This window comes from Vicugna pacos, chromosome 3 (assembly GCF_048564905.1).
Source record: "Vicugna pacos chromosome 3, VicPac4, whole genome shotgun sequence".
In the NCBI taxonomy this organism is placed as follows: Eukaryota; Metazoa; Chordata; class Mammalia; order Artiodactyla; family Camelidae; genus Vicugna; species Vicugna pacos.
Genome location: NC_132989.1, coordinates 25,607,293 through 25,631,375, shown reverse-complemented (window position 1 = coordinate 25,631,375; position 24,083 = coordinate 25,607,293). Strand labels below are relative to the sequence as shown.

At 38.8% G+C, this 24,083-nt stretch overlaps 1 protein-coding gene and 1 long non-coding RNA gene across 3 annotated transcripts in view; one reads left to right on the top strand and one right to left on the bottom strand.

Moving 5' to 3' along the window:
• LOC116278148 (uncharacterized) overlaps positions 1 to 24,083 on the top strand; it is a 564,959-nt gene that overhangs the window by 198,502 nt on the left and 342,374 nt on the right. The window lies entirely within an intron of this gene.
• On the bottom strand, positions 16,248 to 18,037 carry LOC140689447 (bone morphogenetic protein 4-like). The gene is made up of 3 exons (XM_072950293.1): positions 17,976 to 18,037; positions 17,641 to 17,774; positions 16,248 to 17,587 (listed from the first exon to the last, which is right to left on the bottom strand). Exons 1-3 carry the CDS (start codon positions 18,035 to 18,037, stop codon positions 16,407 to 16,409), a joined length of 1,377 nt encoding a protein of 458 aa, XP_072806394.1. The 3' UTR covers positions 16,248 to 16,406.

Sequence of the window (24,083 nt, the reverse complement as noted above, 5' to 3'; positions counted from 1 at the left end):
AAGAAATAAGACCTAAAGATCAACTGGGTTTTACCAGGAATGGAAATCTGGATCAACATTAAAAAAATCAGTATATGTTATTCATTAGTTAACAGACAAATGAAGAAAAAGCTTCTAATCACAGAAACAGATAAAAAGAAAACCTTGGACAAATTTCAACATCAAATTCTGATTTAAAACTCTAAACAAACTAGGAATAGAAAGGAACTTTCTCAATCGGATAAAATGCATCTATCAAAATCTACAGATAGTATTATCCACATTGGTGAAATATTGAATGCTTCCCCTTTAGTGGTCAAGAATATGGCAAGTATGTTTTCTCTTGCCAATTCTATTTAACATTATACTAGAAGTTCTAGTCAATGTAGTAAGGCAAGAAAAATAAATAAAAGACATTTTTAATGGAAAGCAGGAAATAAAACTATCTTTATTAACAGATGACATAAATATATATGTAGATAATCCCAAGGAATATACTAAAAAATCTCTTAGAACTAATATGTTGAATTTATCAAGTTTACAGGATACAAGGTCAGTATACAAAAATTAACTGTGTAACTATAGACTTGCTATGAACAAGTGAACATTTAAAAATACACAATGATTTACGAAGGCAGCAGAAAATATGAAATGTTTACATATAAATCTAACAAAATGTGCAAGGGCTTGTACAGTGTAAGGAATCATAATATACTGCTAGCTAGTGCTATCAGGTGCCATCACTTGTATCGTGGTCCCTGCATTGACATATATGAGTGGCTTGTTCTCCTAAAGAAATCTCAGTTTCTTAGTTGTTCCGTTCATTTCTCTCTGTCATTGAAAGTACAAGTCCTGGATCTAAAGAACTTTGAATAAGCTAAATAGTTCTGGTTAAAAAAAAAGAGAGAATTCTGCCAAGACAAGAGGATTAATTACGTGATAATCAGATTAAAAAAGGCTCACTACTGTCCCCTCAGACTCTATTCCCTATCTCCAGGGAGATGAAGTTTCTAGATATCCACACTCATAAAATAAGTAATATACGAGGCAAGGACTCCTACAATATGTGGCGGAGAGGTAGGTTTCCTGGGAGAAGTGAGGGAGGGAGCCACCTTTCTGCATGCTGTATTAGTCAGACTCCTCTGTGTTGCTGAGAATTGACCAGCAATCAGCTGTACCTGAGCCTTTGATGGGAATAGATGGAGAGCAGCCTCTGCTTTGTTTCTAGAGGATATGGGATGACTGGGAACCAGGCCTGAATAATTTGAGGAAAACTGACTTGGAGCAAGTGATCTGGGGCCTTAACAGCAGACAGACCACTTGATTCTTATCATACAAGGTGAGGAGAAAAAATGCACAGTACTGAGGGAAAGAGATTGCTTTAATTTAATGGGATTGCTATTTACTGAGTTCCTTCCAAATATTCCTTGATGCTGTTTACATGCCAGCAAAATATATAATGGAATGAAAGACCTTAACTTACAACCATATTACAGCAGGAAAAAGTAATCCAGCCATAGAGAGTAAAATATTTATTGCAGATATTTAGACTTTACAAATATGTGCAATTCCTTAAAGAAGAAAATGCCTTAAGACAGGAGAATTTGAGAGAACTGAATTGATTAACTGGAGGCAATGACAATGGTGGTCTGAAGCAAAACATGACTGAAATTTCTTGGGGCAGGTGCATGGTGCGTCTGTCTTTAAAGCACCTCCACAGCCCAAGATACTTCCTTATCTGAGCTCTTCTGATTCCTGTTCAAGCACTCTCAGGCATCTTGAACCACGTAAAGGAAGGGAAGGTGGTACAGGGGATAAGGGGGCACAGTGTTAAATTAAGCTATGACCAGTGTTACACAGTACCCATAATTGACTTCATGTACTTGAAAAATCCTCTATGTTTTTGGATACATTCCCAAATACTCTCTCATGTAATGGTTTTAGTGGTGGGTCCTCAAGTCATCTACATTTCCCCACTCATATTTTTTGGAACGGAGCATGCCCATTATTTAATTCTAAGTGTGTACCAAATTGCTACTTCAGGAAACCTAGATTTCAGGCACAGGGTCAAAGTGGGATTACACTGTGGGTGGTCATATAGTCTACTGCTGTTTGCTTTTCCATCTGGAAATCAATTGCTAAAACTTCAAAACTCATTCTTAGCCAGCCACATATAGACCACATGCTAATGGAATGTTTCACTCCTGCAGGTTATTGGAATGGAAAAGGAGGGGGTTAAAATGCAGTGCCTCATTTGCAGAAATATTTTTGTGATGGGATTTATTATTAGTTAAGCCACCATGGAGGAATAGTTTTTTCTAATGGGTTCCATTCTGGCTTGTTAGGTAAACAAAACACTTCTCAAAGAAATTTATGTATTTATACACAGGCTAGAGATGAAATTGTTTTTGAAATCCACTACTTGGCTGGCCAAATACAGCTCTAATTCACTCTAGATATAAAATTTACAAGGACCCTGGCTAGGAAATTGGTGAAGGATCACCTTATTCAAAAAGAGAAAAATAACAGACAAAAGACTCTCAGGTGTGTGATGCCCACTCTAACTATGTGGGTGGTGGTAGGTGTGAGAAGATGTGTACATTGGGCAAAGAGGTGATCACATGGATTGGTTCAGACTCTGCCATTGGGATATGCCTTGTGGTTGTTTCTGATTTTCATGGCCTTGTTTATTCCTCTGCTTCTTAGTCTACAGCTTTCCTAAAGCACTAACATGTTGTTTGAAATAAGCAGCAGTGAGTCGGGCAGCAGTAGCAGTGGACAGGAGTTTGTTGGTCAGGAACTGCCTTACAATTTTTGAACTTATGAAAAAGAAAACCATTACTAATGTGACTACCTGATGGCTTTCTGGTGTTGTATACAACATATTTTATCATCCTAGCTTTTCAAATCTGGTTCTGTCACTCCTAAAGTGAAGGTGATAAAATTGCAGTCCTAGCATTTCTTGAGCATCTACCACATACAGGGCATTTTGCTAGGTTTTCCCAACTATGAAGTTGTTGATAACAATTCCAAATTTCGTGAGGCAGCAGCTACTAGAAAGGGGTCCCTTTCTAGGGACTGCTTTAATTCACGTAAGTCCTTGACATGACGGAAGACCTTTTCTAAACGTGAAGCCTAATGGATTCAGGTTTGCAGGCTGAGGTCAAAGCTGAGAATGGCTGGTTTCCATTGCCTTGTTTGTTCTGGGACACTTGGCTCTCCTCCAACCAGTTGGAGTCATGGAAGACTGTTCATTACACATGCTTAATGGACAGGAAATTAACACAATGCAGAAATATGTACTGCTGCCCAGTGTTTGAGAGCACATCATTTTTGACTAAGTCCAGAGAGGAAATATCTTGTTATTATATAACATTTTTTAATTACTCAAGCAATACATGTTTACTGTAGAAAAAATTAGAAAAATACAGATAAGCAGAAGAAATTGAAAGTCACCCTCGATACTTAAGATAACTGTTATTAACATTTTGATATGTATCTTTTCATAGTTTTTATGTTTAGATTGGATCACACTGATCATGTTTTACAATCTGATTTTTCTTTGGTTTAATAATATATGATTAAGAACTTCCTCTGTCGATAAATATATAGATACAACATTTAAAAGTGGCTAAATAGTTAGTTATGGTACTTTGTATACCCCTGTTCATTTAATTGACCCTTCATTGGTAAATATTTGTAGTATTTTCAGTTTTTAGATATTATAATTTGCAATAAACATCATTGAAATGGATTTTTATACATAGTGATTATTTCCCAAGTAAAAATTGCTTAAAGTTTAATTATTTTGTCAAAGTGTTTTCATTTTTATGTATTTTGATATATATTGTCAAATTGTCTTCTAGGAAAACTTTACCAGCTTACACTTAAAATAGCACTGTGTAAGAGTGCTCATTTTCCCCACATTCTTGGCAGTTTTAAGTATTATAATTAAAAAAAATCTTATCAATTCTAATAGGTGAAAATTAGTATCTCATGGTTGAAATTAAATTTCTTTGGTTACTGGCAAAATTCAACAATAATTTTATATTTATTGCCAATTTTTACTTTTTCTTTTGTTAACTGCCTGTTCTTGCCCTTTGTTCATTATTCTGTTGATATGCTTACCTTTCTTTTACTGAAGTAGTCATTGGAGGGATATTAATAACAAGATGATTTCCTATGTAATATTTGTTTATTAGCTGAATTAGAGTGAAAGGGGAAACAATGTGAGCCAACCATCCTGGACTCATAGTTAATGAACTAACTAAAAATGTTTATATTAATACTAAAATTTTAATACCTGCCATTTATTAAGCAGAGTTTGAAAGTAATTCTCCATAGCCTATCATCCCAGGAAATATCTGTAGCTGCTTCCCCATCTTTTTTTCCGATAGGCGTAGCGTAGTAAAATGAATGAGAACCATAGATTTTCTCTCATATAGGATTTTTACTTCAAGCTGAATGGGGGGGATGTTATAAGCACTTCTCCCACATCCCTTTAGATCCTTTTACCTTTTTAAAAAATTCTTATTTTTTATTGAAGTGTAGTCAATTTACAATGTCAGTTTCAGATGTACAGCAAAGTGAGTCAGTCATATATACACACACTTTTTTTTCAGATTCTTTTCCATTACAACTCATTATAAGCAATTGAATGTAGTTCCCTGTGCTGTACAGTACATCCTTGTTGTTTATCTATTTTATATATAGTAATGTGCATCTATTAATCCCAAACTCTTAATCTATCCCTCCCCCTTTCCCCCTGGTAACCGCAGTTTGTTTTCTATTTTCATGAATATATTTTTAGTTTGCCCTTTACCTTTTTTTATGCGTACTAGTTCCCAGTACGTTTTCACTCCAAACAGACCTTCCACTGTGTGTCTTAGTGGAAGGGCTACCGTCTCGCTGTCTTAACTCCCTTTCCCTGCTGGGACCTATGAACATATGCATTCAGGCATTCCATAACCAACGATTGTGGCTGTGCAGCCCCCTTGTCTCCAGAGAGGGGCAGGTGTGACGTGTGACCTGTACCATCTTAGGAGCTCCCCTCTGGGACTGAGCCCAGGCTACCTTCCCTGGGACTCGGCTCTGTTACACATCCTGTCCTGACCTCTCTCCTTCCCAGTTCCTGCTTCCCCTTCCCCACTTTCTTGAGAACATTTGCTGTTGCATCAGTTTCACACAATTGCTAGTTGTTGGGTCTACCTCTGGGGAATGCCCCCTAAGCCACGTATAACAATATTTAGAACTTAAAGTGTTACGTCAGGGAAGGTCCCTTCATATTGTGAGCTCTAATGGCTAATGATAGCTACAGTAATTAATGTTTTTGACATTTTAGTATGAATCTAGAACTATACTACCACTACCTATTATAGCATATGTCTATTTCTTTCCCCAGATGAGAAAATTAAGCTTAGTTCCCTTATGTTTACATAGAGTCTCAGTGGCCAAAATGGGATTTTGAGTCTGGCAGACTCCAGAGCCCAAGCTCTGTAACCATGATGCTGCTCTGCTTCGTAAGAGGCTTGGTGAGCTTTGTGGCAGGGTCAGAAGTTCTTCTCAGGACCCCTGGGCATTCTTGGGCACAATTCTAAGGTGCACACACAGTAGCCAGTCAGGGCAGTATGTGACTCAGTGTTCTGCTGGTTTATTTTCACATCTGCACAAGTTGCCTTTAAAGGTTACCCTTGTTTTTAGCTAAGTACAATTTTGTAGGAGAAAGAGAATATGACAAAACTCTCTTTGGCACAAAGTTAGGATGGAGACATTATTTGGATGGTATAGAACCTGGATCATCAGGGATTTTTTTTTCTTTTCATCTAGTCACCTAAGTCTTCTAATAAAGCACTATAAATGACAGTTATTTATATGCACATGAACATAGCATGTAAATAATTTTAACTTATTTAGTGACATAATGCTTTCATTTTGACTTTAGCCTATAGGCTTGGGTCAAAAAAAATACTGAGATTTAAGAGATTTCTGTCCATTCTAACTATTTTCTTTTTAGCTAACACAGCCTCCTAATTTAGAAATCTTTACTTGGAGTGTGCCTGACATAAGAAACACCACCACCACCAAATGCCCAGTTGAATTTGAACTTCACATAAGCAATGAATAATTTTTTAATATAAGAATGTCCCATGTAGGTGGGGAGGGTATAGCTCAGGGGTAGAATGCATGCTAAGCATGCACAAGGTCCTGGGTTCAATCCCCAGTGCCACCATTAAAATTAATAAATAAAAACGTAATTACCTCCCTCACCAAAAAGAATGCAAAATAAATTTTTAAAAAACAATGTCCCATGTAATTTCCTTCCATGAAATATTTGGGACATACTTATACTAAAAAACTATTTATTTTTGATCTGAAATTCAAATTGAACTGGGCATACTGTATTTTTATCTGGCAATCCAGCTTACTTGGCCCCCCACCTCCACAGCAATACTCCCTGTGTTACAGCTTCTCTCGTGGCTATTCTCATGTACTAAAAAGTGTCCCTGCTCAAGACAGCTGGCTTGGTCACCACATAGAACCTCTTACTGGGTCCCATGCTTCCAAGTTGCTGTCTATAAACTATCCATTCAGCTGTCTGAATGTTCCAAAACTTAAATCACACCACTCCACTCTTTAAAACCCTTTCTATCACATTTAGAACATAATCTAAAGGGCTATGCACATGGTCTACAAATCTTCACCTGACTCAGCCCTCCTTTATTCACCGACCTCTTTTCCTGTCCCTCTCCCCAAGCACAGGGGCAATTCCAGATTAAGTTCAAGCCTTGCCTGATCCCCCAGCAAATCAGGAGGAGAGTCTTTCTCCCCTCAAAGGAGCTGGGCTTTTGTCCTCTTGCAGCAGTGAGTCATTGGCTATGGTTAACTCCAGGAACACGGTAACTCCCTGGATTTTAGGCTCTCAGTATCTGGGTGAAGCAGCTTCAGTAACTACCAAGTAGTTCTCTGATGAAGATTTCTAGGAGATATGATGCACTAGGAGCAAACAGTAGAAAAGCTGAGGAATGGGTCCGCAAAACTAGTGAGGGGATCTGATTCCAGCAGCATCCACTACCACAGACGGGATCCTAGAGGCACATTGGCAGGGGAGTTTGGCTGCCTTCACTGCAAGAATGTCGCTGACTCTTGGCAGCAGCCTGTGGGATAGTTAGAGCACCTAAACAAGTCATGGAGACCGAATGGTACATTCTAATCACTCCCAGGGGCAGGGAAAAACTGACGAGTATCTGCTTGGTTTTGTTGTGAGACAGAATGAACTGCTGTCTGGCTGGGCTTCTTTAGGGGAACAAAGCAGAAGTGAGTTCTGTCCTCTTGGAGGTTAGCATTTGCAAAAAGGCGTTCAACAGTGTAGGGTGCAGAGTATTAAGCAGAGCTTCAGGTGATATAAGCAGGAAGAAGCAGAAAGTAATGCCCTCAAAGTTGTGGAAGTGGTGGTTGAGAAAATTCAGAGTATTTATTATTTCATAGTGGAATAGCCGTGTGTAGGAGTCCAATAGGAATATCTACATGCTCTTAGGAATTGTATTACAACTCGGATATGGGTCTAATCTTAAAAACTGCAGGGTGCGTACATATCACCCACCAGAATGTAACAGCCAGACAGGATGAAACCATACTTAAGAATCCTTGAGGTATACATCTAAAAACACGCTGCTATGTTTTGTGATCACTGCTTTATAATTGCTATAATCCTTCAGTTTAATATTGTCATGAAAAGTTCTAATAAATCATGACTAAGTCACAACTGACAAGATAGGAATAGCATCTCAAGCTATGCACCGAGTCCCAAGAATTTATCAGCCCATTTATTTGAAATGGATTAAAATTAAAGATCCTTTCTGAATGCTAGTTAAGTGGCTTTGGGAAGAATTTTGTCCAGTGTTCAATGAGGAATTTCTTCCAGGCTGAATCTAGTTTGAGAGATTTTATTGGAAAACTATTCTCTTCTCCATCTTCTGTCAGAGAGGTGACGAGCCTGGGCACACCTGATAATGCTCCCATCCTCTGGACTGTGTCCACTCCTGACTATAGCCGGGTAACGGGTACCAAACTAAATAATTCAAGCATTTTCAAGGTAGAAGGTCCTTTCGAATGACATTTTCAGAATTGAATAGACTGATTTTTTTTGATTAAAAAATCCTCTCAATCAAAAAGGAACAATAAATGTAGGCCACTCTTTAGAAATCAATTTCCTAAACTATCCTCTTAATCAGAAACTTTGGTTCTTTATTTTTATCAGGTATTACTATTTCAAAAGGCCAGATGTCTGAAATAAAAATCCCTCTGGTTTATGACAGTCAGACTACTTCATATGCCTATTTCAAAAAATTTTTTTTCTATAGTTGAATCCATGCATCTGGCTCGTTTAGAATGGTATGAAATTATACAGGCATATGTTTTAAAAATGGGAATTCTGTTTTAAAATCAATAAAATACACTAGTAAACATGTGCTGAGACCCTCAATCTTACTGGTAATCAAAAGAAAATAAACTAAAACAATGAAATACTTTAAAAGTCTAACAGTGCCAGGTGTGGTAAAGGATGGGCTCAGCAATCTCTCTTCTTCCTCCAGACACATGCCAGAATGCAAGTTCCATGAAGTCAGGGGCCGTGCTTGTTCAAATGGGAGTGCGAATTTGTGCAAGCAATTTGGTAATAGCTACTAAAATTTCAGATAAGTAAACCCTATGAGCTAGCTACTCCATTCCTGAGAATGTGTCATAGGGAAGTTCATACACCAGGAGACCTAAACAAAGATCTGTTTGTTCCAGAGTTACTTGTTTGCGAAAACTAATAACAACTCAAATGTCTTTCAGTAGATGAAAGGAGAAAGTAACTCTATATTCATAAAATGACATACTATGATGCAGTAAAAAAGAGGAAATAGATCTATTTGATCAATACAGATCTCAAAGACAGTATTTGGTTAAAAGCAGATTTCCCCAGGCTATGTACAGTATAATATGTTTTATATAGAACTATTGTTAATTAAAGCATGAATACATAGTTAGGTATAAAATGGCCTGGATACACGTCAAATTTATGATAGGTGCTGCCTCCAGGGAGGGAGAATGGGAATGTAACATGGTAGAGAACCAGCTTTGTTTTCAGAGTTTTCTTTCAAAAATATGGAGCAAATATGATCTAAAAAAAAAACTTAGCATTTGCTTTTCTGAGTGGCAGGTACATAGATTTGTATTATCCTTTGCATTATTCTGTAATTTAAAAATTTCATAATGAAATAGTCAATAGGAAGATAGCAATCACCCCAAAGGAAATGGGAAAAGAACATAAATGTGGAATTTCTAATGTTGCATAAAGAAATACAAATTAAAAGATATGTGCTTCACTTATGAGACTGCCAAAGATTTAAATGAATGATGATATTCAGGACTATAGAAGGTATAAGGAAGTATGAACTCTTAAACATGGCTAAAATTGAAGGGAGTTGATACAATATTTCTGCAAGGTAGTTTGGCTATCTATTAATGATAAACAGTTATGTGGATAATTAAAAACTGTGTTGATCCAACAGTTCTTCTTTTATAAATTTATAAAATAACAAGAAATGTATTCAAAATTTGTGCAATTATATGTGCTTGGAAATGCGGAGAGTATGTATTGAATGACCCACAAAAAAGTAGTGAATATGCCTCGAAAAGGGGATGGGGCAATACAAGTTTGTGGTGATGTAGGGAATTTTCATTGTATATATTTTTATATAATCTGATTTTAAAGTCAAGTTCATGCTTTCCTTTATAACAGTTTTATTGAACTATAACTCATATAACATAAAACTCACTCTTTTAAAGTCTATGATTCAGTGGGTTTAGTATATTCAGAGTTGTGGAACCATCACAGTTATCTAATTTTAGAATGTTTTCATCAGTCCCAAAAGAAACCTTATACCCATCTCCCCCTTCCCTTGGTGCCTGGCAACAACTACTATATTTCCTCTTTCTATGGGTTTACCTGTTTTGGACATTTCATCTAAATGGAATCATACAATGTAGTCTGGGTTCTTTCATTTAGCATGTTTTCGGAGTTCACTCATGTGTAGCATGTAGCAGTACTCCACTCTTTTTTGCACCTGCATAATGTTCCATTGTATGGATATAGCACATTTCGTTTATCTATTCATTGGGACAAGGGACATTTGAGTTGTTTCCACTTTTCGGCTATAATGAATAAGGCTGCTGTGAACATTTATGTACAAGTATATACATGGCAAAATGTTTTCATTTATCCTGGGTATGTAACTAAGGAATGAAATTTCTTGGTAATACATTAACTGTATGTTCAATCATTGAGGAGCTTCCAGGCTGTTTTCCAAAATAGCACTTCATTTTACATTCCCACTAGAAGTGTATGAGAATTCTAATTTCTCCAGATTCTTCTACAAGTTTGTTATTATCTGACCTCGATGTAGCTCTACTAGTGGGTGTAGATGTGTGTTTCTGTTATAACTAATAATGTTGAGTGTCTTTTCATGTACTTGTTGATCATTTGTATATCTTCTTTGGTAAAATGTCTTAGATTAATTTCTCATTTTAAAAATTGGATTATTTGTCTTTTTATTGTTGAGCTGTCTGACTTCTTTATATATCCTGAATACAAGTCTCTTATCAGATAGATGATTTGAAAATATTTTTCACCATTCTCTGGATTGCATTTTCATTTTATGATGATATCCTTTGAAGAATACATTTTAAAAATTTTGATGAAGTCCAATTTATCTTTTTTTTTCTTTTGTTGTGTTTGATGTCATATCTAAAAGGATTTGCATAACCCAAGGTTACACAGATTTTCTGGTAAGTTTTCTTAAGGGATTTTTAGTTTTGCTCTTAGGTCTGTCATCCTATTTTGAATTGATTTTTGTATGTGGTGTAAGGAAGTGGTCCAATATCCAGTTGTTTCAGCACCAGCTGTTGAAAGACTGTGATTTCCCCCAGTGAATTATTTTGGCAACCTTGTCCAAATCAATTAATAATGAGCGTGAAGGCTTATTTATGGACTCTTAATTCTGTTTCATTTATATCTATATCTATATCGTTAGGTTAGTACCACACTGTCTTAATTATTGTAAGCTAGTTTTAAAATAGGGAAGTGTGAGTTCTCCAGCTCTTAATTTTTTTCAGAATTGTTTGCTATTTGGTGTTAACTTGCGTTTCCCTGCGAATTTTAGAGTAAACTTGTCAATTTTGACAAAAATGCCAGCTGAGATTTTGTTAGGGATTACAATAAATCTAAAAATCAATTTGGGGAGTATTTACCATCTTAAGAGTATGAAGTTTTCCAGTCCATGACCATACAATGTCTTTCCATTTATTTCGATCTTCTTTATTTTACCAGTGTTTTATAGTTTTCAATTTATACTTCTTTTGTTAAATTTATTCCTAAATATTTTATTCCTTTTTGATGGTATTATAAATGAAATTGTTTTTATACTTTTATTTTGCATTGTTCATTGCTTGCGTGGAGAATGACAATTGATTTTTGTATGTTGGTCTTGTATCCTGAAGCCTTGCTGAACTTGTTAGTTAGCTCTAATAGTTTTGTTTTTGTTTTTGTTTTTGTTTTTTAATGTAGAGTTTTTAGGATTTTCTATCCAGAAGATTATGTCTTCATAAATAGAATTTTACTTCTTCCTTTCCAATCTGGGGGAATTTTGTTTCTTTTTCTTGCCTCATTACCCTGAGAACTACTAGAATAGTGTTGAATAGAAATGATGGGAGCAAACTTAGACATCCTTGGCTTGTTTCTGATCTTAATGGAAAAATATTTCATCATTAACTAAAATGTTAGCTGTGGTTATTTGTAGATGTCCATTATCAGGTTGAGGAAGTTCCTTTAAATTCTTAGGTTTTTTTTTTTTTTTTTTGAGAATGTTCATCTTAAAAGGGTTTGCATTTTGTCACATGTGTTTTCTACCTCTGGTGATATGACCATGTGGTTTTTGTCCTTTTGTTTGTTAATGTGGTATATCACATTAAATGGTTTTTGGGTGCTAAGCCAACTGTGATGGTTAATTTTACGTATCACTTTGACTAGGCTAAGGGATGTTCAGATGGGTGGTTAAACATTATTTCTGGATGTGTCTGTGAGGCTGTTTCTGGAAGAGATTGGCATCTGAATAGGTGGACTGAGTAAAGATCACCCTCATCATTGTGGGTGGGCCTCATCCAATTTGTTAAAGGACTGAATAGAACAAAAAGGTAGAGAAAGGGAAAATTTGCTCTCTTCTCCTGAGCTGGAACATCGATCTCCTGACCTTGGACATGGGTGCTTCTGGTTCTTGGGCACTCGGACTCAGCCTGGAATTTACCCCATTGGCCCCAGCTTCTGATTCTTGGGCCACTGGACTTGAACTTACACCACTGACTCCCCTGGTTCTCAGGCCTTCAAACTTAGATTGTATTATACTATCACCTTTCCTGGTTCTCCTTCTTGCAGATCCTAGATCTGCAAATAGCAGATCTAGGCCTTCATAAAGATGTCAGTCATTTCCTATAATACATCTTCTCATATACATCTATGTGTATCCAACTGCTCTTTTTCGCTGGAGAATTCTGGGAATTAACCAAAGACTTGGAATAATACAGCTGAGGTCTATTTGAGAAAGATGACTGAATCTCAGTAAGAACAACAAGCTTTGTGGAGTTTATTTTGTACTATTCTCATCCCCATCTCCTGATATCTATAGTAACCTTGATACAGAAGCCTCACAACCACAGATGTTGAAAACCCAGCAGCTTAGCAGCCACTGGAGGGGGTAACATGGGTTTGGAGCACTCCACAAAGCTCCATCTCCTGAGATAGTCCCTATTGACCTATCTGGCCACTCCTTGGAAAATCCCCCATCCTAGCATGTGTCTTCATTTGCCCTGACTCAGAGATGGCTAATCACCCCCCAAGGTGTTTATTGGCATTCTAGAGGTTCTTCTCTACATGCATTACTTTTGCAATGAAATAAGTACTTACTTTTTTAAATGTCAGTGCAGGATAATTAAGAGTTATCTATAATAGTGACCAACCAGGAACAACATAAATGTTTAAAAATTGTTTTAAAGAGTGATGTATCCATATCATTTAGAATGAATGCATATGTGTGACTATAGTGTGTACAATATGTTAAACAATAATAATTTTACATATGCCTATAAAAGTGACAGATAAACATATCCCTGGATATTAACATTGGCTATTGGGGAAGAATTGGATTATGAATGATTTGTTTTTATTTTTTTATTTTTTAACTTTGTGTTTTTCTAAATGTATGCCTATGTGTTATATTTTATGCCTTAAGCATGTATTTCTGCAATTAAAGATTAATATATCTAAGATAAATTTACTTCTAATCAAAGGGATGCATTCTCTCATAGCACAGTTCTTTTAAAATAGATTGATATTAACTTGCCAGCTACCTGTAATCCATAACTGAACACAGAACACTGTTTCATAGGAAATTTTCAGCCTATATTTTTCCTCTGGAAACCTGGGTCAGGAAAAAGGAAAAACAAAAAGATGCTGCCTCTTTACTGCTAGGTAGAGCATGTTACTTTCTTTGTGTTGTTTAGCTGGGCTCCAGAGACACTGTTACCTACTCTCAGAACTACTTTTGCTTTTAGAATCTGCACAGTTCCCTGGGAATGTAAAACTTCTCCATTGCTTAGCAACCATTTCATTATTTTCAGGAACTTGTTAAGTGAATGAATGCATTTTTGATGACAAGACAGCTTTATTCATGTCACACTCTGGGCCACCATGTAATAATAAGAGATAACAAAATGAAATATTGCAAAGATCATGTCCCTAGTCACTCTGCCCACAAAAACCCACAGAAGGGCTGGGATGGAAAAGAAACATTTATGCAAACAGATTTTAAAAGCTAATAGAAAAAGCATATTGATTCTGAAAAAATTATATTGTGGACACACACATTCACTTTTTATCATATATTAGATGACCCTCCATGAATAAAGTACAAACAGAAATGCTGTGTGGACATCAGTTTTCGACAGTATCAAAATCCCTAAGATGACTCTGGTTTCCCTGGTACTGTTGCATGTTATAAACTCAGACCTGTCTTGGAAGGTAATTGATGATGATTTCCATTTTAAACAAGCTTAAACATTTGGCCAGGAAAGATTGCAGACTGGAATAATACATTCTACAAAACTAGTTCCTTTGTAAGAAACAAATGCTGAGTGTTAATACCCTATGAGTAGAAATAACAATTCTAAACAATTATAGGTTAAGATATTTACATTCTGGGTTTGACTGTCAGAAAACTCAGAGCAAAATTTTGGTGGCTAAATTCCAGTAACAAATTTACCCTGAAGTCCTGACAAATCTTATTTCCTTCTAAAAATATCTAAGGAAACATACACACACACATACACACAAAGATACACATGTACACAGTGAATAACATTGACAACAAATATGAAAAGTCTAAAATGTACTAAGTTAGAAGATTATGTCACCTAAAATGTATATGATTGAGCAATGAACTTTTTGGAACTAAATATGTTCTTAGCCTTAAAGTCAAGGAGCAAGGAGCAGGGACAGGGCTTCATAGTCCCTCTGCTTACTCTCTTCTCTTTAGCTCAGGGAAGCTTTAAACCTTGTTCGAGAAAGAGCCAGTGCTGGGAATCAACATTTCTTCTTCTGGTTCATGCTCTTGCAACTCACTGTGCTCCTCTTCCTGCCAAAAATGTTAAACTCAGTTTTAAAAATAATTTTGAGTTTTCTAAGTAAAACTTTTGCTGTCAAACCTAATACCCTACAAAGGTATGTGGAGTAAAAATGAACCTCTCTCTTGGATTCCTCACATGTGAAATTTTTATATACATTTATAGTTCTGCTCTTGGTACTTAAGAAAATAGCAAAAATATACTTTGATAATGTGACCCAATTCAAGTTAACAGTTAAATTCCACACCTTGTGTCCACAAGCATTACCATTTGGAAGTGAGGGCAGGGAATGTACAGACGTGTGTGTCACAGTTCTTGTCTGTGATGAGCTTATAGGCTGTTTTGGGAGATAAAGCATAGACAGGATCACAAATACTGTCAGATGTGTAGTTTGAGAAGATTCTGTGTAATTTCGAGAAGGATAGGTCTATTAATGCATGCCTCATGAAGGAAGTAAATTTTTGGTGGGTCTTGAAAAATGGATAAGATCTGGGAAGAAAGAAAAACTCAGAGACAAATTTTAATCTTCACACTACATTCTTTCCAAAAGGATTGTAGTGTGGGTTATAACTACTTAACTTCTTTGTGCCTTCCTTACTTTTGTCCTTGATAAAAGGAGATAATAAAAATAGAATCAACTTCATAGAGCTATTGTAAAGATTAAATGATATTCTAGATCTAAGTAGCTTAGAACAAGTGCCTGGAAGATGGTAAGCATTCAGTCAGTGTTCACCACCAATGTATAGGGCCACATATAGCTTTGCAAGTGTTTCACTCATTTCTGTTCCTCACCAGGGTGAACAATGACACTTAAGTTTAGTTTGATTTAGGCACTTGAATGTGCAGGTGATTGCTAACAGAGGAAAAGAGTTCAAATCATAGTTAAAATACCTAGCTACTTCATAGAACATGATACAGAATTTCTTAATACCAGTTACTTTTTTCTGTTGCACTTGGGACTCAAAAAATCCTCAACCTGTCCTGAACTCTCCTAGCTTAAAAGCCGTGTCCTTTAGAATTTAGATTTAGGGTCAGTCCACTGAATATCTTGATATGTTGCCTACTTAGACCTTTGAAACCCATAGAGGCTGAGCTCCAATACATTGCATGCTCTGGCCTGAAGTCCTTGAGCTGGTCATCTGTTGAGACTAGACCCAGTGCCTCCTCTCATCTTATATCCTTCCCAGCTCTGTGCACACGTCTTTCCTAGTATCATGGTTGCCTATGTTTCCAGTTCTGATAGTCCTTTATTCAGGTGTTAATGAAAACAATAAACCTTGCTGTTACCATATTCCTATTGCAGAAGCATCCTTGAGTCAAGGGTAACTCAGAAAGCTCACAATTACTTCTGCAAGAGCAGACCAGAAAAATCAATCTGTTTCCTCTTAGAGAAATAACACTTAAGTGCAGTCACCTATAATGTGAGCAAGGAAACATTTCTTTTTTTTTTTTTTAACCTTTAAAATAATGACTCATTTTATTTTTTCTTTTAATACGTAGTTATAAATATATTTTGTCAAAATATATGATCAATATGGTCAAAACATTTGCACATAAAGTCATAAATAAGGTCAAGGTGAATGTTTAGGTTTTTTTTTTCCTTTTTCTTTTTTAAGATAAAAGTCCAGCTATAAGAAAGCAGTCTGTGTAGTGTGTAGGTGAGTAGTGGATGGATGTGTGTGTGTGTGTGTGTCCCCAAGGAAGGCCTGACCTCAGCGGCACCCACAACCCTCTACTACCATCTCCTGATAATTTTTCAGTACCACCTTGTCATACTCATCCAGGTACAGCATGGAGATGGCGCTCAGTTCAGTGGGAACACAACAGGCTTTGGGGATACTGGAATTGACGGAGTTGACCAGGGTCTGCACGATGGCGTGGTTGGTTGAGTTGAGGTGGTCAGCCAGTGGAAAGGGGCAGTCCCCGTGGCAGTAGAAGGCCTGATAGCCTGGTGGGGCCACAATCCAGTCATTCCAGCCCACATCGCTGAAGTCCACATAGAGCGAGTGGCGCCGGCAGTTCTTATTCTTCTTCCGGGCCCTCTGTGGGTGATGCTTGGGGCTACGCTTGGCCCTCCGGCGTCGGGTCAAGGCATGTCCCCGGCCATCGTGGCCAAAGGTGACCAGGAGGGGCCGGAGCTGGGCCCAATCCCCACTCCCTTGAGGTAACGATCGGCTAATCCTGACATGCTGGCCCTGGTGGGTCCGTGTCTGATGGAGGTGGGTCACCTCAATGGCCAGCCCATAGTTCGGCTGTTTCTCCCGGGTCCAGCGAAGGACCGCAGGGCTCACATCAAAAGCTTCCCACCGTGTCACATTGTGGTGAACCAGTCTTGTGTCCAGTAGTCGTGTGATGAGGTGCCCGGGCACCACTTCTGCCGGGGGCTTCATAACCTCATAAATGTTTATACCATGGAAGCCCTGCTCCCAGTCAGGGCCCTGGTCCACCTGCTCCCGGAAGAGTTGAAGCTCTGCAGACGAGATCATCTCGTTCTCTGGGATGCTGCTGAGGTTAAAGAGGAAACGAAAAGCAGAGTTTTCGCTGGTCCCTGGGATGTTCTCCAGATGTTCTTCATGGTGGAAACTCCTCACGGTGTTGGCCCGACTGGCGGGGCACTCAGGATACACCAGACCCGTGCTGTGGACCTGTTCTTCCTCCTCCTCCCCAGACTGGAGCCGGTAAAGATCCCGCATGTAATCCGGGATGACTGCGCTCTTGCTAGGCTGCGGGCGGCGGCGCAGCCCGAACATCTGCAGGAGTGTAGCCTCGAAGTCCTGAAGGAGCTCATGGCTCTGCCCTGAGCGGCGTCCTCCCGCGTGGCCCTGAATCTCGGCGACTTTTTTCTTCCCCGTCTCAGGTATCAGACTAGCATGGCTCGCGCCTCCTAGCAGGACTTGGCATAATAAAACGACCGTCAGCATTCGGTTACCAGGAATCATGGTGTCTTGACAGAAAACAAGGCATATAATAACAGTCCATGATTCTTGACAGCCAATCTTGAACAAACTTGCTGGAAAGGCTCAGAGGAGCTGCGGCAGTGCGTTGCTCTGGATGGCACTACGGAATGGCTCCATAGGTCCCTGAAGAAGCGGGCTCGCCAGCAGCAGCTCCTGGGGACCTCTGAACGGCTGCAGTGAACCTGGGCGAGGGCCGAGGACTGGGGCGCAGCAGGCTCGAGACGGCGCGGACGGGAATCCCATCAGGGAGAGAGGCGAGACACTCAGCCCGGATCAGCAGCGGCGTCGCAGGCTCACGTCCCTCGGCTCAGATGCCAAACTCACCTAGCTTCCGGGCGGAGCTCCGCTCCTCTTCCCTCCCTCCCTCCTCCTCTGCCTTCTTGCATCTTCCAGGAAACATTTCTTTAAGAAGAAAAACATTAATGATTTAAAACGGTGGGAGTAGGGGAGTTTCAGATCAGCAAAGAGGGTGGCAGTGACTCCAGAGGTGACAGATTATGTCAGTTAAAATGTCTTAAAATGAGCTGCTTATCAAGATTTTTTAGCCTGAATTTGAAAGCAAGAGTTGCATTTTTTTTGCCTTTTCCTTCCATAAACTTGTTTTTAAACCATTTCTATTATAGAATATTGTACACATATAGAAAATGCATTAAATATACATGTTTGGTTTAACAAATTATTATAAAGCAAGTCATATGTAACTACCTTCATACCAGAACATTGCCAGCATCCTGTAAGCCTCTCCCAGCCTCTACCCATTATGACCACTTCCCTCCCCCTCCCTACTTCTCTTACTTTTATGGTAATCATTTCCTTGGTCCACTTACTAATTTTATCCCCTAAGTATGAATCTCTAAACACTGTAGTTTAGTTCTGTCTGTTTGAAGTTGGAAGTAAACTGAATCATACAGCATGTGTTCTTTGTGTCTAGGTTCCTGAGTACAACATTCATCCATGTTGTTGTACGTAACTGGGTTCGTTGCTTTTTATTGCTGTGTGGCATTCTGTGGTATCTGTTCTCCTATTGATAGACTTTTGGGTTATTTGAAGTTTAGGGCTGTCACAAATTCTGCTGTCATGAACATTCTTGTACATTTCTTCTGCTGCACATGTGCACACATCTATCTTGGGCATATACCCAGCAGTAGAATTGCTGAATCATGGGATAGGTAGATCTTCAACTGAGTAAATGATGCCAGTGTTTCTTCCAAAGCAGTTGTCCCAGCGTACACTCTCACCAACAGTAGATAACAATTGTCTCGACTTTTAAGGGAGGAAAGAAGGTTTCTCAGTTTGTTGAAATATATTAAAGTATATGAAATCTATACATTTGACTATTGCAGAAATAGGGTGAGTTTCGTGGACAGAGTTCCTGCAAATGTTATGAGGGCCGTGCTCAGTAAGTGCTCTTGCTCTGGTCTCTGACACCCCTGAGTTCAAATCTTGGTTCTGCCACCTACTTTCTGTGTTACATTGGAAAGGCGTTAAGTATTTCTAATTGTTTTCTTATCTGTGAAACAGGAGTGAAAATAGTATGTAATTCAAAGATGTTGTGTGAATTTAACAAGATAATACATTTAAGGTGCCTAGTGTATTGTCTGGCCCATAGAAAACCTGAATATAAAAGTTGCCATTATGTTGGTTTTATTATTATTATTATTGCTATTATTTGTACTCAGTTTCCTTTCTCATCATAGCAATGAGAAATGTCAGGAAGCAGAAAGTTAGACTTGATCATCTCTATTTGTATATTTTCCAGTAATGTCCAGCCTCAGGAGATAGTCTCAGAGAAGGAAAATAAGCTTGTTTATACGCCAGGAATCAGTTTTCCCTGAGCGGCTTCAGGACTTTGAGCAGACGGATGTTGAGAGAGGACCTCCCAGGTCACTCTGAGCATTCTGCATTTCTTGGCACCTCAGACAAACTAGTCAGAACCCTGAGCTGTTCACCACCTGGCCTGGTAGCTCAAGTGCTCTGTTGCCCTCATTCCAGGCACAGCCACCTGGCCTGCTCCTGACTTCCGAGACCACAGCTATGCTAGCAGCATGGTCGCCACATCCAGTTGGGCCTCTGTTCACCATCATTCTGGATGCAGCTGCCAGGAGCTGCTCCCAGAAGACCCCAGGGGCTGGCAGCCAGCAGTACTGAGGAGCTGGAGTCACAGAACCCAAAATACAGGGTGGAAATTATTGTAAAATATCCTCTGCTAAGTGAATGGGAAGGCTGCCAGTGCAACTCTGCACCGAGGTTAACTGATCCCACAGCAGCTTCTCTTCAGCACCTGCTCCTTTTGTCCATTTTTCTAAGTAGATGCCCAGCGGACATCAGGAGGATTTCATACTCTTGAAACAGGGCTTGACAGTCCTTTCCATGAGAGACGCATCATGGTTTCATGGTGCAGGGCCCTGGGCTGGAACTCCTAAAGGAAGAAGGGCTATGACACCACAGTTCTTGTCCTTTTAAGGTCAAGCTTTCCCACTCCTGACTTCTTTGTTTTAGAGCCGTGATGTACTAGGAAGGACTCAAGAGTCTGCTAGTTAGGGAACTTGAGTCTGGGCCAGCCAAAAATCTCAGTCAGAACACACACACACACACACACACACACACACACACACGCACATATTCAGTGACTCTAAATGGGCTAAATGAGGTCTTGTATTAGAGGATCTATTTACTAAATCTTGGAATCACTCTAGACTACTCATTCTTTTCATACTGCATATCGTATTTCTCCACTCGAGTCATTTCTCTCTGAAATGTCCCCCCACAGTGTTTCCCCTTCTTCTTACTTTGAATCTTGTCACCTTTATTCCTTTGTTATTGCAAAGATCTCTCACTCCAACCAGTCCTTTATAGAGCTGTCAATTTAATATCATTAAAACAGTTCTTTTATCATTTCATGGTGAAAAGCTCAAAAGGACTCCCATTTACCTATGCAGTAATACCAGAATCCTTCAGCCTGGAATTTAAGCTTCTTCACAGTCCATCAACTTTTTAATTATCATTTCCCACCATTGCTCAGTAATTCCTCATTTACAGTCATATTAGAGAACTCACTATCCTTATAACAAGCTACAGCCTCTCTTCTTCCATGGCTTACCATTCGCTTTCTTTCTCTCTTCTTCCGTCAAGCTCTGTATTGCCAGCATGTGGTATGTGTATCTCTGGCGTTACCAGATTGATTGATTATATGATTATCTAGTTGTCTAATATCATTAAATGGTAGGACAAACTTTGAAAATTTTTATATGTCATATTTTAATCAATATATGTATTAGGCAATAAACACATTATCATATCACACTCATGATTTCATGGATATCTTTCTCCAGGATAGGCTACAGCAGGTAATGCCACAGTACCTCACTTTTACAGATTGCATAATTATAGGTGTTATTAGGATATAAACAATATAGTCTCAGATCCTTAGCCAGGCTAATAGGTTCAGGAAGGGGCACAGGGTTCAGTTCACTCCAGTGAGAAGAGATCTACCAAGGACTTTAAGAAAGAAATTTCCTCACTTGGAAGAGCTAGCCAACAGAGGTAATAGCCTCCCCTCTCTTTTACCGGTTGTAGAGGCTGCAGATCAGAGGACTGAAACAACTAGAGTTACTTTCGTGCCAAAAAGGCAGGCAGCCTGAGGACAAATTCAGCTCCCATGGTGAGGACAAGGTTGAGAGAAGTTCAGAGAGGTCTGCATTAAACATTAAACCAATTCTAGGTGGACTTCTGTGACATGTGCCAACGCATTTCCTGCTAGTCAAGCCAGTTTGTGCTAGCGTCTCGGCCACTTGAGTCCAAAGCATTATGATTGATTCAGTATGGATGATATAGGTTGCTAATAAAGATCCATGCTTCCTCATTTTTTTTTTGACCTGATGACGATAGTAGAAAAATGGCAAACTTGAAACATACTGGTGTAAATGGATAATTGCTCATAATCAGAGGGAGAGGGCCTGGGGGCATTTGGCAACATCAGCTCCACAGAGAACTGAGGGGTCAATATCCTGGAAACTTGTCATGCGTTTGCGGTGAGTGTGACAGTCCAGCAGTTGGGAGGCTCTGCTGTAGACGGTCCGTGTCGCTTGTTCTCTCTTTTCAGAAATGTGTGGAAATTTCATTTCTGGAAGCTGTCATTTGTTTAGCAAGTGAAATAGAAACGTTAGAGATAAGATTTATGCTTTGTGTTAGGCCCATTAGAGACCACTGGTTAAAAACAAGGTGTTCACAGTGTCAAGGTGAGCCTATATTGGAACCATAAGTACTGGTAGTGCCTGGCGTTTGAATGATTGCCCTGGAAGTTACATCTACTGACCGCTGTGCTCTAGCAAGCCTTATGGAAAGGTCAGTGCACACTAAAACAACTTCTGTTTTGTTCTGAAGTTCTTGGGCTTTCGGATAGGAAAGTCCTGAACATCTATTACAAATCAGTTCTCCTCATCTGTAGCCCAGCACTCCTTCCTAATCTGTCTGCCTCCACAAAGTAATGAAAATATGTATGTTTTGGGCAAGCCATAAGCTTTATTTATTTAGAAGATTCTCGCCAAAAAAAAAGATGAAGAATTGGGTAAATGAGGGAAATTTATCTTTTTTTTTTCAGCTGCAGGAACAATTTGCTTTAGAAAATAAATGTGGTCCCAAGTAGCTGTGAATGAATTCAGCATTCCTGGGGAATAGAATATTTAAAGAAACCCCATTTATCACATTATTTAAAATAGCCAAGATGAATGGATAAAGAAAATGTGATATATCCATACAATTGAATATTATTCAGCCTTTAAGAAGGAAATCTTGCCATCTGTGACAACATGGATGAAGCTGGAGGACATGATGCTAAGTGAAATAAGCCAGCCACAGAAGGACAAATACTGCCTGATTCCATTCACAGTAGTGGTCAAACTCATAGAAACAGAGAATACACTGGTGTCTTCCAGGGCCTGGGGAGGGGTGGAAATGGAGTGGTGGTGTTCAGTGGGTATAAACTTTCATTTGTGCTCAGTGAGTAAGCTTAATGCTCTGCTGCATAATACAGTGCCTGTAGTTAACAACACTGTATGTGCGCTTAAAAATCTGCTGAAAGGATAGACATCATGTTAAGTGTTCTTACCACAAAACAAAAACAGGGCGACAGAAGGAAACTTTTGGAGGTGATGGATATGTTTCTGTACTTGATTATGGTATTGATTTCATGAGTGAGTGCATCTCTCTAAAACTCATCAAATTGTATATGTTAAACATACCCAAAAGTTTTAGTGTATCAATTGTACCTCAGTAAAATTATTTTTTTAAGAAATCTCTTTTAGAATCTTTTTCATACAGAATCATATTTTAGAATATGTATGATTGCTTTTTATAAATTATAGAATTTTTATATTTAGCTTGTTTTGTATGCAGTCGGCACAGAAAAGTCTGACTAGAACAGGTCAAGGCTCTCAAAGGGATAATGTTGTATTATTAACGGTAAATAAATACAACTTCTGTGACAGATAACTTTGAACTCCCAGTGATTTTCACGGTACAATTTATTTCTCTCTTGTGTCATAGTCAGATGTGGATGACGGAGGGTTGGTCATTGAGGGACCTAGCACCACCTTCTTCTGGGTCCTAGGAGTTCTTTCCAGCCCAGCAGCCAATGGAGAGGAAGAAAGAGAGACACGTATGGGAAGTTAGGGCAGGATTGAAAATGGTGCATGTCACTGCTGCTCACTTTCTATTGGCCAGAATTTAGTCATAGGACAGACTAGCTTCATGCCAGACCTTGTGCCAAAGAAGTAAGGAGCTCACTCAGGAATTTTGGTGAGGACCAGCTTTCTCCCAGTTGTAACTAAAAGCTATGTACACAAATTGGCCAACCTTTACCCACTCTGGCAAGGCACCGTGCCAGACAAGTCTGAGCCCATCATGTCTGTTTACCATGAGAATGCTCTGGGGCTACAGTATCCTGCTCGTGACTCCTCCCACAGAGTGACATGATCACAGATGCTTCCTCTTTGGAGAATCAAGGCCTAAGATATGATATAGCCCTTGAGTACTTGACCTAGGTCACGTCTTTCCAACAAGAGTAAAAATTGTTAGGTGTCAGGCATAGGCTTGAGGGATAAGAGAACCTAGTTTGTTTTCAGAATATAAAACATAGGAAGAAAGCATAATGTCTCTAAAGCTTTCCTAAGACTTCTCAAGATACTAGGCTCTGGACAGTCTGCACGTGCTCAGCTTGAAGCCTTCCTGAATCAACTATGGTTCTGTTTTTCTTTCAAAGTACTTCTTGCTCAAAGATGTGTTTCCTCCTGCTGCTTGAAAATAGAAATGTAAAGAAGAAATAAGAATAGTGTTGCAATGAAAGGCCAAGGCACACAGCGATGATTGAGGAGGGATGTAAGCTATGATAGCACGAGAATGCGTTTTACCATTTTCTTACTTTACGGAGCATAA